At 43.3% G+C, this 14,232-nt stretch overlaps 1 protein-coding gene across 1 annotated transcript; it reads left to right on the top strand.

Annotated features, from left to right (window-relative positions):
• The first annotated feature begins 4,999 nt into the window (after window positions 1–4,999).
• On the top strand, window positions 5,000–6,204 carry LOC120049151 (keratocan-like). Its single transcript, XM_038995380.1, has 2 exons — window positions 5,000–5,867; window positions 6,035–6,204. The coding sequence occupies exons 1-2, from the start codon at window positions 5,000–5,002 to the stop codon at window positions 6,202–6,204; spliced, it is 1,038 nt and encodes a 345-aa protein (XP_038851308.1).
• Window positions 6,205–14,232: the final 8,028 nt, after the last annotated feature.

The raw sequence follows: 14,232 nt of genomic DNA, 5'->3' as shown, positions 1-14,232 counted from the left end.
CTACCAACAAACACCGTTTGGAGAAGCAGGTATTGTTTTTCCTGAAGAGAGGTGAAAGGCTAAAATGGGTGTGGATGGGTCATCCTTTTCGGTTCTTTTCTTTTGGGGGGCATTATTTACATCTGGAGAGACTGATATGAGAAGTATTTTGGTCTTTACCTTTGATCTTGGGCTGCGTGCCAGTTTCTGTTCCAAAAACGAACAATGCGTTCAAGTGATCAAGCTGTATTTTGTGCAGTTTGCTGCAGTCTTGCAGGTGGTGTGCCATTCAATTAGAATTAGAACAGGTTTTTGGCACAAGTGTACTCACAGATTGTTTCTTAGTTAAATGTCTCCCTTGAAAAGTATGTTTTGAAGTTTGTTAGTGGAAAGAAATAATGCAGTAACAGATTGATTATGATAGCAGTGGAAGAGTTTATAGAAATGTTTGTGGTCATACACACATCCTTAAAAACGTAGGTGCTGGGCTGAAGAATTCAACTTGAAAAGAACAGAGGCCTGCATAATGAATATGCTCCCAATTTACCACCTTTTACTGGCAACGGTTCAATCCAGCACTGAACTTTGTCAGGTCAAAAGCAGGTGGTAAATTGAGAGCATATTCAGTGTGCGGGCCTCTGTTCTTTTCAAGTGGAAGAGTTTATTCCATAATCAGTCTCTTGTAAATATCCATAGATACTATTGGAAAATCTGCAGAGATCAAAACGGCATCATGTTTGATATTCCAATGCCAGACATAGTTCTGCTTTCCAGAGCCGTGTAGTCTTATGTAGACACAGGGCTTGTTTAACACAGCTGTAACTGAGCTGAATGTCCTCTGATCAATGCTGGAGAGAAGTCCATTTCATTTCAGCGCAGTCATCAAGTAGAACTGAACCCAACTGAAGCCCGTTCAAACACAGTCCTTTAACTAATTAACATAGCTGGCTTTGACTGGAAACCTCACATTATCATACTCCTTCCCATGCTTCCTTTCAGATTGTCAAACAGGAAAGTGGCCAACATTTGTTTTCAATCCTGTTTTGTTCCATTCTGCAACACAGTGAGAAGCCCTGAGTCACAAGTTAATACAGTGAGATTATGAAAACTTGGTTGTCGCTTTGCCTATTAAATCAATAGTAATGTAGTTATACTAATGAAAATCCTAATTGGTGGATTCCCTTGTGGTCCATATCTGCAGTCTAATCTTTCATTTGATTAGAGACATCTGATTTCCATCAAGACAAGGTAAAAACATGACTGAAGTATTGCCAAGTTACTGTAGTTGGTTTGCAGTGCAGAACACTTCATTAATTGTTATTGTGTGTCGATTTCATGCACATTTCTCATGACCAGTTTTATTATATAGTTACTGCTGATGTGTAAGTGCCTCTAAAGAGAAACAGATGATTTTTTAAATTAAATGTAACCCTTATTTTATAATGTAAGTTGACTGAGAACACATTCTCATGTACAGCAACGACCTGGGGAATTGTTATAGGGGAGAGGAGGGGGGATGAATGAGCCAATTGGAAGCTGGGGATGATGTGTAGATGTGGAGCACAATGACCACACCTCTCTCCATCTTTATTGATATACCAGCTCTGCTAGACTGCTACCACTATAGAGTGGTGGGCGCATGCCAAGGGTGTCTTTTCAACAGCAAGGTGTTTTGTGATGGAGATGGAGGTCAAACAAACTGTAGACCGTTATCTGAGAGCATGTCAGATGAGATGCTGCATATGCCAAACCAGAAACTCACATATTTTTGTTATAAGTGGACACGACGTAAACAATATGCATCACTGATTTGCAACTTCTAGGTTTTGAAAACAGCTAAGTCTTTTTAGGAGTTTTCTATTTTTGAGTGAGAGCAACATGGTGTCTGTTCCCATTGAGGTAAAATAACCTGTGAGGAGATAGGCACCGTGATTGACGCACAGTCACTGTTCATTCATTTACCTTGCGTTTAACGCTTTGACCTTTTGTGTTGTCAGTTTAAATGTGTTCGGGATTTAAGGTAGCTAAATTCTCTTAAGGGGTTAGAGTGTTTCCATCTCTCTCATTGTGTTGAGGAGTGACTGTATTGTGCGCTAGCAGCTTGCCAGACACGAGACGATCCCTATTGGTCTCTCGTGGTACATCTTGGATCAAGGCTAGCTCCAACCTGGACAAGCCAATCAGATGGGATTATCCCAAGGTATTAGGTGGACCTATGGCAGCTTCAAAGGAAATGAGAATGAGCAAAACAAAATGACCTACCCACCCCAACTTAATTAGCTAGCCCAACCCCAATGCTAACTTTGCCAGCCCAGTCTACACCTTTTAAATCCCCTTATTTTCACTCTAACCCCACCCCATTAAGTCTCATGTCTGGACAGACCGATGTGTACTTAATTGTACTGGGTTTGATGTCTTTTAAGGTCAGAGTCTGATTGTGTCCGATTGTGCTAGAAGATTGTTGGGTGGGTCCGCATCAGAAAGGATTTAAACAAATCTGAATCATTAGCAAAAGTAAATGTGTTCCCGCAGTGTATAATTTGTTTGCAGTTCTCTGAATTCCAATTCAAAGAACTGTCAGAAAGAACACCAAGGACTGAAAGACATTGTCAAAGCCATACGTTATGAGTAGGATAATCCTATTGTCGTGAGTTGGCCCAAAAGAGGGCCATCAGCATATCCCTTATCATGCCAACACAAGGAGACACTGTGACCATATTTCTCCTGGGTTTTTATGGCCAAGTCACTATTATGAGGAACACATGGATTGCTATTGCACCATTCTGCACAGAAAAATGAGGAGACGTAGATTTGTTTCTTTCAAACAGAGTTGAGTTGTTCCATTCAGACATCGCTGCCTGATTAGCGCTAAGAACATTAGAGATCTCAGCAGGACATTTACCTGAAGGACATAAACAGAGAGATGGTGCCAAGTGTCAACTGTGGGAGAACGGGGAGTGGACAGAAGGGTTAGGGTGGTTTCATAGTGAGTATAGGCCCGTATTAGCCTGATTTTGAAGTGGGCCAAGTCTCAAGGCCTCAGCTACCACACCGCTGCAGGCTTAACAAGGAAAATGTCACCGCATGGATTATGACCTCTGATTACAGGCCTCTGATTGGCCGAGAGGAACTACAGTGTGACTGTCAATGAAGGGTTCCCACCAATTGAATGAAGACACCGATGGTACAAATACAGGGGAGGTGAGCGGTGTTTCTCTGAGTTTGGGACTGCAGTTGCTACCACATTTCTTGAGCAAGGCAGAAACAGGGCGCAAAGACAGACTTTGGAAAATCACTTGAACTCAAAGGTACGTGTGGTTCTAGGGGACGATTAAATTGGGTTTCCAGTTTTAGGAAAATTAGGTATAGATGGGACTTTGCTTGCAAACTAATGGTCACAAAGACAATGTGAGTTCAGTTTTGGGAGGTGACAGTTGAGGCACATTGAGTGGCTGGACCTTTATTTGGCGATTTTCTGCGTTCATTTGTACTATACTGTAGGCAATCTTGCACTGAAAAGCCAGAGCTTGTGAATGGCTTTGAGGCTTTGAACGAGTGAGGCTCTGGAGGGATTCCAGTTTTGGTCTTTACGGCAGTTTGCTTAACAGGAATTTCCCATTTGACAAATGTGATAAGTAAAAGTAACTTTTCCTGACCTTGGCCAAACTAAATACTAGCAGCTATAATTATGGTCAGGTGGAAAGTTTAACCCAACAGTTGGGTCTCTAAGGTTAGAGGCATGGACACATGGTGTTCCATAGATCTTTGGCCCCGTACAGTGAGATACGAGGTGCCAGGGGCCCCAGAACCAGGTGAGCGGGCCACGTCTTTGAAGTGGGCCCATCCATGGCATAACCAGGCCTGTTGAAAATGAGTTCCAGACCAATGTGTGGAGCACACACCAATAATTTAAACCAGCACCAGATGACAGTTGAGAGGAATCAAGCATTCTGGGACAGGATGGGTGGATGTGCTATTGCATAGTTTAGATGCCTCTGAGTTATTGTCTGCCTCTGTCAATCTCTTTGTCACTTTGGCTTCCTGTCTCACTATCATCCCCAGTTCCTCTTTTCTCCATGTTTTTCCTCTACTATGTAGGTTAATTCCACTTTCTCTGTCATGGTTGCGTGGAGAATGTAACTGCTTTTATACACATCTGTGTACTGTATGTATAAATGCTTATACGGCATTCCACGGCTAAGTGTGTTGGTGGTTATTTTAATTCATTACCAATGTTAGGTGTAACAGATTGTGCTTCATCCACAACAGAGTCAGGTGGATTTGGTTTGCTCTGTTTTACTCCTAAAGGAGCACCCAACCTCAGGCCAACCTCAACTGCCTCCTGCATGTGCCGATTTGACAGATTAGCATCCAATCAGAAGTATTCGTGTAAGGCCATTAGTTGACCTGGCAGTGCGTCCTGTCCTTAAGAAAGCTTATAATCTCCCATGGACCCAGTGGACAGCTGGCCTGACCACATGATGTGCCAACGCTCATTAACTTCATGTAAACTCGAATGCTAATGACCTTGCGTCAATGCAGGAGATTTGAAGCTAGCTACGGCTAGTTTGGGCTAGCCATTGATGGAAGGCCTGGCAGTTTTTTCAATAAGGGACTAAATTAATGAGACACCTGGAGTCGTTGTTGTTTACATGTGAATGAACTTAAGGCAGCTTGATGAACACTTGCACACTTAATGCACCATGTCCAAATAAGCTTATCTGTACTTGAAAGCACTTAATCTAAAATAAGGTGAGAGGAAACGAGACTCGCCTATAAAAAAACAGGATAGGTCACAATGAAGTGCTAACACCTAGTCCTCAAGCCGATCCATGTTGAGTTATCTTGGAACATGCAGAGATCATCATCTGTGTATTTGGGTCGGTGTGTTTGTTCAACCATGTTCTTGATCTTGTCTTCAGGGTTTGTGTCTGTGCCTGTATCTGTGTCTGTGTTTTGCATAAGAGTCAGTCTCATCTCATGTGTTTTCTCTCTCCTCTACCCCAGGCTGAGTGTTAAGATGGCGCTTCTCCTAGCCCTTTCCTCCGTCCTGCTTCTGGTCGGTCCCGCTCTGGCCCAGAGCCCGGACATGTCCTACGAAGACTATATGGCCCAGTTACAGGCCTGTCCCAAAGAGTGCCGCTGTCCGCCCAGCTTCCCCAACGCCGTCTACTGCGACAACAAGGCTCTGAAGCGCATCCCCACCATCCCCCCACACACCTGGTATCTGTACCTGCAGAACAACCTCATCGACGTAATGTCAACAGATGCTTTCCGCAACGCCACGCAGCTGCGCTGGATCAACCTCAACCGCAACCGCATCACCAGCGAGGGCATGGAGGAGGGTGCCCTGGCCGCCATGCTCCGCCTGGTCCACCTCTACATGGATGACAACCTGCTGAGCTCCGTCCCGGCCAACCTGCCCTCCAGCCTGGAGCAGCTGCGCCTCTCCCGCAACCGCATCTCCAAGATCCCCGCCGGGGTGTTCTCAGGTCTGGATCGGCTGACACTGCTGGAACTGCAGGGGAACAAGCTCCAGGATGACGCAGTGACCGAGGTGAGCCTCAAGGGCCTGAGCAACCTGGTCCAGATCAACCTGGCCAAGAACCAGCTTACCACCATGCCCCTGGGCCTCCCCATCACCATCACCCAGCTCTTCCTGGACAACAACGCCATTGAGAAGATCCCCGCTGACTACTTCAAGGGTCTACCCAAGGTGGCCTTCCTCAGGCTCAACCGCAACAAGCTGGGAAACGGCGGACTGCCCAAGAACGTGTTCAACATGTCCAGCATCCTGGACCTGCAGTTGTCCCATAACCAGCTAACTCAGGTTCCTATGATCCCCTCAGGCCTGGAACACCTCCACCTGGACCACAACCAGATTAAGAGTACGTTTTTGACACGGTTCTAGTTTCATTGATACATTGACTGACTGACTGGATGGTTAACTGATGATTGGTTTAAAATCCAGATAATTGTATTATTATAATCCGTGGAAAATGTCTTTGATGAGTTGTAGGACTGTTTTGCTAAGATGGTGTATTTGCAATTGCAGGTGTGAATGGATCTGATATCTGCCCTGTGTCGGCTGATGCTCTGGAGGGCTATGTCACTGAGACTGCTCCTAAACTCCGCTACCTCCGTCTCGATGGCAATGAGATCAAGCCACCAATACCCAGAGACCTTATGGTGTGCTTCCGTCTCCTCAGGTCCATCGTCATATAAGAAATACACTTCCACCAGCCAATCGCATTTAGCTATAGTCTCCCGGATCCAAGGGCAGATGATTACTAACGAATGGAAGTGACTATATGGATTTTTGATCTGTGGACTACTCATTTGCATACTTATGTTGAGAACCACATATTAGACGCCAGGGTTGGGGTCAAACCAAACTCGGTCAATTTAAGAATTAATGCAATTAATTGGTCAATAGAAAATAACGGGCCATTTTCAGTTGTTGAATTGAGTCTCCTGAATTGGTAGAATGGGAATGGAATTGACCTCAACCTTGTTGGGTGAAGGTCACCTGACGATCTGTAGATAGTGTGATTGGACTGCACTACTGTCTTTTGACCACTAGTTGTGCCTTATGTTAGTCCTATAGTCACAAGTGCTTAATGCAAAAGTGCAGTATGTCTGAGTGTGCTGCTTCAATACAGCACACATTGGTCTGAAAGTGGTAGAAAACCTTGAAATTGTGTTTTTCCAAAACTCTAAAAAAGACAATAATTTACTATGACAATGTGATTGGGACAAGATAAGAGGAATATTGTTTTAAACAGTATGTATTTAAGGCATGTTGAATCTTCTGATGACTCATTGTCCCCATTATTTTTCTTTGAATGGAAGATCATCTTTTGTGAATACCAAAATAATACTTTTTAAATATTTTATACTGCTCCTCTCTGACAGAATAACTTGAATTGATGATATCAGACTTGAAACCAAATTAAATGCTAATTATTTTTATTTTCAAGTTCTCTGTGAATATGAATATGTTGAGCTAACTTTAGACACATACTATTCCACACAAACATGCAACTGTGTGCTCTTTCACATTTAGCTAATTTATTTAATTGTCTGTTTTTCACTGAATTCACTGAATTCTTGATCACTGTCTCAAATGAGAAATTCAATTTTGTACTCAATGGGTCAATCTTTTTGCAGTCATCTTACATATTTCGGAAATGCCAAAGCAATTTTGGAATGCTTACATTTAGTTAAGAATATGTTAAGTTGTGAATTCCTTATACAGTCACATTTTTCTGGAAAAACATTAAACGAAGGAAGAAATATGTTACATTAATCACCTTCCCTTCTATAGACACACTCACAAACACACACACAGACAGACACACACAGACAGAGAGAGACTCAATCACACTAACAAACACACACACAGACAGAGAGAGACTCTATCACACTCACACAGAGACCTAGAAACCACACATTCTTTGAGTGCATATTTGCGGTAGTCTCTATGACTTACTGCTTAATAGTTGGAGCGCTAAGATCTCCCAGAATGCACTCCCATATGCACCAAGGAAGCAGTGCCAGAGGAAGACCAGAGAAAACACAGAGTCTCAAGCCGCTGGCCTGGTAATGATATCATGAAGGTGTTGTCACTTTATGGTCTCTCTCAGGACACATTTCCACCATTCTGCTATAGCCAATGTTTGGTGACCGATGGAATCGACAGTACAGTCAGAATACTATTCCTGCAGGAATACCACAACAATGGCGAACACAGTCAGTAATGCAACAACGTGCAAGAATTGACAGGGATTGTTATTGTGTGCCAGAAGCAAGCATTCCTCATGTCAGTTGTGATTAATCACTCTCGCTTCATATCGCCCTCTTCAGAACTTTCTCTCCCTCTCTAAATCTCTCTTTCCTTTTCATGGTTGGTGTTTTTAATTGATTGTAGCTTTATATTTTAGCTGGTAACAGTCACAGATTAAAATATGAATCAATTAACCACCATCATAAACCAATCCCTTCTCAGAATCATTCTGGGGTTAATAAAATCAGAACTCCACCTGACCATAGCTATACACTGAGTGTACAAAACATTACGAACAACTGCACTTCCCATGACATATACTGACCAGGTAAATCCAGGTGAAAACTATGATCTCTTATTGCTGTCACCTGTTAAATCCACTTCAATCAGTGTAGATGAAGGGGAGGAGACAGGTTAAAGAAGGATTTTCAAGCCTTGAGACAATTGAGACATGTATTGTGTATGTGTGCCATTTAAACGGGGTATGGTAGTAGGTGCCAGGCGCACCAGTTTGAGTGTGTCAAGAACTGGAATGCTGCTGGTCATTTTTACGCTCAACAGTTTCCTGTGTGTATCAAGAATGGTCCACCACTCAAAGGACATCCAGCCAACTTGACACAACTGTGGGAAGCATTGGAGTCAACATGGACCAGCATCCCTGTGGAATACTTTCAACACCCTGACAAATTGAGGCTGTTTTGAGGGCAAAAGGGGGTGAAACTCAATATTAGGAAGGTGTTCCTAATGTTTTGTACACTTAGTGTATGTCACCATTCCTGGTAGCAGGTGTAGCACGATTCCCAACGATTCCCAACGATTCTAAACGATTCCCAGCATTCCAGCATAGTTCAATTTCTCTCACTCAGCAAAAGCTCCAGTTATTTGGGGAGAAAGAAAGAGATAGGTTTGGGGGGTCGAGTGAAAATTGAGGCCAGAAAACCAGAAACGTACGATTAAACTGACACATGAAAGCTAGTAAGGTACTTCCAGTCTGTGTCTACTGCTCCGGCCTGGGTGGAAGTAGGAATATCAGGTCCTAGGTCAGTTTGTATTTCCCTCCTATCGGTTTAACATTAGGAATTAGAATTGAGTGAGTTGACCCTGGATCTGCATTTAATCTCAACCTCTGCCTGCATTGGGCCTTGACTGTGCTGTACAAAGACCTAACCACAGATACAGGATTTGATTTCCCAGTCCAAGTCTTGAACAATAGGAATTGAAGATAAAACTGACCTGTGGTTAGGAGGAAACGTAGCTGAGCGATACCAGTGTATGGAGAACTGAGGCCGTTCTCTTCCAGGCAGGGACTTCCTCTCAGCAGCGTGCTAACAGAGGCTCCTCACAGAGGCACCATTGTGTTCTGGGGCACCGTAGATTCCTCACCACACATGAAAGCCGCACATGCCAGAGTTTCACCTTATGAAAAGGAAGACAAATATTTCTGAGTCACACTGCAGGTCTAATTAAGCCACGCACCCCTCTAGAAAAATAAAGGCTACTCTTGTTAGGGATAAAGATATTTCGTCCATTTGGGTGCTTCTCTCTCTCTCTCTGTCCCTCTGTTTCTCTCTCTCTCTGTGTGTGTGTCTATCTGGTGTCTGTTGTTATAGCAGGTTCTCTCTGTGTGTGTGTGTGTGTGTGTGTGTGTGTGTGTGTGTGTGTGTGTGTGTGTGTGTGTGTGTGTGTGTGTGTGTGTGTGTGTGTGTGTGTGTGTGTGTGTGTGTGTGTGAAAAGTGTTCCTGGTACGGAGTGGGTGCACAGCCCAAGTCCGAGTGACCAAAAGCAATCCGCTCCCCTCCGATCGTTCTCAGTTCTACCTTCACACGCGCAAGGTAGGGCACACTGCTCTGGTCTGCCAGAGCACACACACCTATACACACCTACACACACCCACACATACACACCTATACACACCCACCCTCTCTCTTCCCGGCACCCTGAGCAACCTCTCACCATTGGCGAGGTCCCCTAGCCCTCAGCATCTCCATCACGGCTGAAGGGACCATTCAAGAAAGCAGGAGACAGAGGTAAGCCTTCTGGGTGCTATCTTCACTATGGGTTATGGGTTTTAGTATGCAGGATTTGCAAGGCACTCTAGCAAAATGAACCCCTCTAAAAAGTGCTGTTCACAGGGGTTTGTGCAGTGCATGGACACGTTGGCTAATTGCTGATAGAGGTTTTGATATTAGATTTTTTTTATTGCTTTGGGATTTGTACATATATTCTTGGTTTGGATGTCTAGTGTCTGATCATATCAAGTAATTCTATTTATTTATTGAGTGTTTCCCTATTTCTTGCTAAGTGCACAACCTGCTTGGTAATTGTGACCGTTCAGGTATGGGCGAGCAGGGGACTTCGAGGAGTAGAGACGGCACTTTTGACACGACACCAATTGGGACCTTAACATTTGATCCTATGTCAAATTTCATACTGAACAGAGCAGTGGCTGACATACTTTTTAGGGATGAAGTTAAGCACGTTCTTGATTGGATCCTTTAATTGGATTGTTAGCGCGTTGTATCAAGTGTTTTGATCCCTTCTAATAACCATTGGGGTTAAAGGGAAATTAGCACCCTGGATTGGAATCAGCAGGTTGAAGAGATTGGAGATATTATATTTGGCAATTGGTCTATTCATATTTTGATCTAGTAACACTGGGACAATTTTGCCTGAATTTCAATTTACAGTAATTGATTGTACTTTTGGCTCGTCAGTTTTGCACAAATTAGTCTCACTGCTAATTTTGTGTATGTAAGTCTGTCAAAAATAAATCAGCTTTGCTTCCAGCTATTGGGAAGAATAAGAAAAACTGTCAAATCACTGAATATCAGGAATGCCCAACGCAGAGCCAAGCAAAACACAGAGGCAGTCTGTAGGCTACACACACACTGTGTGCTGTGATGGCGTGTATAAAAGCAAGCCTCTGTCTTTAGTATAGTCCCTCTTTCACCGTTGCCATGCGTTGTCATGGTTTCATGACATTATGAAAACTGACAGATCCCAGACCTTCCTCTATGCACCAATAAAGAGTAGAAAGTGTGCTGTTATAAATAGCAGAGGTATAAAACCACATTTAGATGGCTCTCTACCTCATATCAACAAATAATGGATTTATGACTAAAATAAGCTGTTATTTTTTTATCAGCACTCATCCCAAAAATAGAGACTCAATGTTCTTTCTGAAAGATAGGTGTGTTAGGTGTGTGTGTCTCTGTGAGGGTGGTGTTTGTGTGAGTCAGTGTTTAAGTGTATGTGTGTGTCTGCAAGTGTGTGTGTGTGCGCATTGAATGAAGGTTTTCCTTGCAGTCGTAACTCAGTACCATCCTGTCCACAAACCTCGGTGGAATTTCGAGTGTGAGTGCTGAGACAGGCCGGGATGTGGACTCATAAAGAACCTCTGTGAAGGCCGAGGGGGCGAGTCAGCTCTTTCTCTCTCTCTCTCTCTCTCTCTCTCTCTCTCTCTCTCTCTCTCTCTCTCTCTCTCTCTCTCTCTCTCACAGTGATATTTTCCCTCACTCTCTCCAGCTAACCCTGAGGGCCAGTGACTCTCTCTCTTCCCTCGCTCTCCGTTTCCCTGCCGGCCTAAAGGACTCTCTCTCTCCTCTCGTTTTCCAGGGCCTTTTTTGACCGGCCTGTTTCAGTTCAGCCCAAAGTCAGGCCCTGTGTTGCTGTAGAGGCTGCGCTCACACGTTGCTGTCTGGTCCTTCTACACATTACAGAATGTAGCTGTCAATGATCTACTGAACATCATTTAGACTGGCCTTTTCTTTTTCTGGGCTCAGTATCAACTTCACAGCCAACAGTCAGTCTGGAATTGACTATTTTATTTTAGTGTCCAGAGATAGTCCTCTATAACCTACAGATGGTCGTGTCAGACATTGTTACTGTTTGTGTGGAGTGCGTGGGGAATTAAGTTTGAAGGCTAGCATCAAAGCTCTCGTCCAAGGAGAGAGAGAGAGAGAGAGAGAGAGAGAGAGAGAGAGAGAGAGAGAGAGAGAGAGAGAGAGAGAGAGAGAGAGAGAGAGAGAGAGAGAGAGAGAGAGAGAGAGAGAGAGAGAGAGAGAGAGAGAGAGAGAGAGAGAGAGAGAGAGAGAGAGAGAGAGAGAGAGAGAGAGAGAGAGAGAGAGAGAGAGAGAGAGAGAGAGAGAGAGAGAGAACACATGATAAATGATAAAGCACACATGATAAAGCACACATGATAAATGTTCACCACTTCAAGTGAACAAAAACTTCTTATGATAACATATTCAAAATGTTGTGACATTTTCTAGTAGGGAATAAAAAACAATAGTGATTCAGCAGTAAGACAAAATGCCCCAAAAATGAACAGGGGGAAACAACCCATATTTCCCAGCACCTTGTAAACCAATGTGTTGGGAAGATTCAGCAAAAAAACATGTTCCCACGACACCACTGAATATAATTGCAGGTACAGCAGCACTTACCAGATCAACTCTGACCCTTCACCTTTGATACACCACAGGCAGCCAATGATTAATACCAAGATGGCCACCACCTCTTACAACAGTGAGCTCCGGGCTTTAAGGAAGGAGGTTTCAGGGGAATTTGGGGAACTCATATTTAATCTATTTGGGCTGTCTGTACCTTGGCAATGAATATTGAGTTCCCTGACCTCAAAAGTGTGTTCTACCAATCAAACGTCCAAACCGGACCCACAGCACACCCCTCCGTTGGTAACGGAGTGATGCTGAGACTCTTTCAAATCTGTCATACAAAACCAATGACTGCAAAGTTAAACAAACCATATGCACAAGGACTGCTTTTAATGATTTCCACACAACAACAAAAAACCTTTACTCGAAGAACATTGCAGATGCAAAATTTGGTAACAATGACTGTTTGTGCTGTTGGTGCCGCCATTCTGTTACCAAAGTTCTTCAAGTAAATGTGTTTTCATAAAAAATTCTGTGGAAATTGTTATAAGTCATCCAATGAGTTGAATGGGTTGTTTAACTTTACAATTACTGGTTTTTGTTTGGCATACATTTTAGTCTCAGAATCACTCTGTTACCATGAAATTGCCCTGCAGATACTGTAACATGGGCAAACAAATCCTTTTCCTTTGGATATGATTGGTTTCCATGGCTATTAGAGCTGTATCTAATGCAGAGATGTGACTTTCCAATGTGTGTGTTGGCGCTTTATGAAATTCAAAGGCTTGCATATACAGTATATGCATTGTAGGAATGCCATGACATGTAGTGAAGACATAGCAACGACATTTGTGACTTCCTTTGTTGTCTCTGAAGATTGAGGATGGATGATACAGCCTTTGCCATACATACTACCGGTCAAAAGTTTTAGAACACCTACTCATTCAAAGGTTTTTCTTTATTTTTAGTATTTTCTACATTGTAGAATAATAGTGAAGACACCAAAACTATGAAATAACACGTATCGAATCATGTAGTAACCAAAAAAGTGTTAACAAATCAAAATATATTTTATTTTATCTTCAAATAGCCACCCTTTGCCTTGATGACAGCTTTGCGCACACTAAGCATTCTCTCAACCAGCTTCACCTGGATAGCTTTTCCAGCAGTCTTGAAGGAGATCCCACATATGCTGAGCACTTGTTGGCTGCTTTTCATTCACTCTGCGGTCTGACTCATCCCAAACCATCTCAATTTGGTTGAGTTTTGGGGATTGTGGAGGCCAGGTCATTTGATGCAGCACTACATCACTCTCCTTCTTGGTCAAATAGCCCTTACACAGCCTGGAGTGGTGTTGGGTCATTGTCTTGTTGAAAAACAAATTATTGTCCCACTAAGCCCAAACCAGATGGGATGGCATATTGCTGCAGAATGCTGTGGTAGCCATGCTGGTTAATTGTGCCTTGAATTCTAAATAAATCACAGACAGTGTCACCAGCAAAGCACCTCAACAACATAACACCTCCTCCTCCATGCTTTACGGTGGGAAATAAACATGCGGAGATCATCCGTTCACCCGCACTGCGTCTCACAAAGACACAGCGGTTGGAACCAAAAATCTCCAATTTGGACACCAGACCAAAGGACACATTTCCACTGGTCTAATGTCCATTGCTTGTGTTTCTTGGCCCAAGCAAGTCTCTTCTTATTATTGGTGTCATTTAGTAGGGGTTTCTTTGCAGCAATTAGACCATGAAGGCCTGATTCACGCAGTCTCCTCTGAACAGTTGATGTTGAGATGTGTCTGTTACTTGAACTCTGTGAAGCATTTATTTGGACTGCAATTTGTTCATTGGAGGCTGATAACTCTAATGAACTCATTCTCTGCAGCAGAGGTAACTCTGGGTCTTCAATTCCTGTGCTGGTCCTCATGAGAGCCAGTTTCATCACAGCGCTTGATGGTTTTTGCGACTACACTTGAAGAAACTTTCAAAGTTCTTGAAATGTTCCGTATTGACTGACCTTCATGTTTTAAAGTATTGATGGACTGTCATTTATCTTTGCTTATTTGAG

Source organism: Salvelinus namaycush, chromosome 6, assembly GCF_016432855.1.
Source record: "Salvelinus namaycush isolate Seneca chromosome 6, SaNama_1.0, whole genome shotgun sequence".
Lineage (NCBI taxonomy): Eukaryota > Metazoa > Chordata > Actinopteri > Salmoniformes > Salmonidae > Salvelinus > Salvelinus namaycush.
Note: the sequence above shows the minus strand (reverse complement) of the source record. Positions and strands in the feature narration are given on the sequence as shown.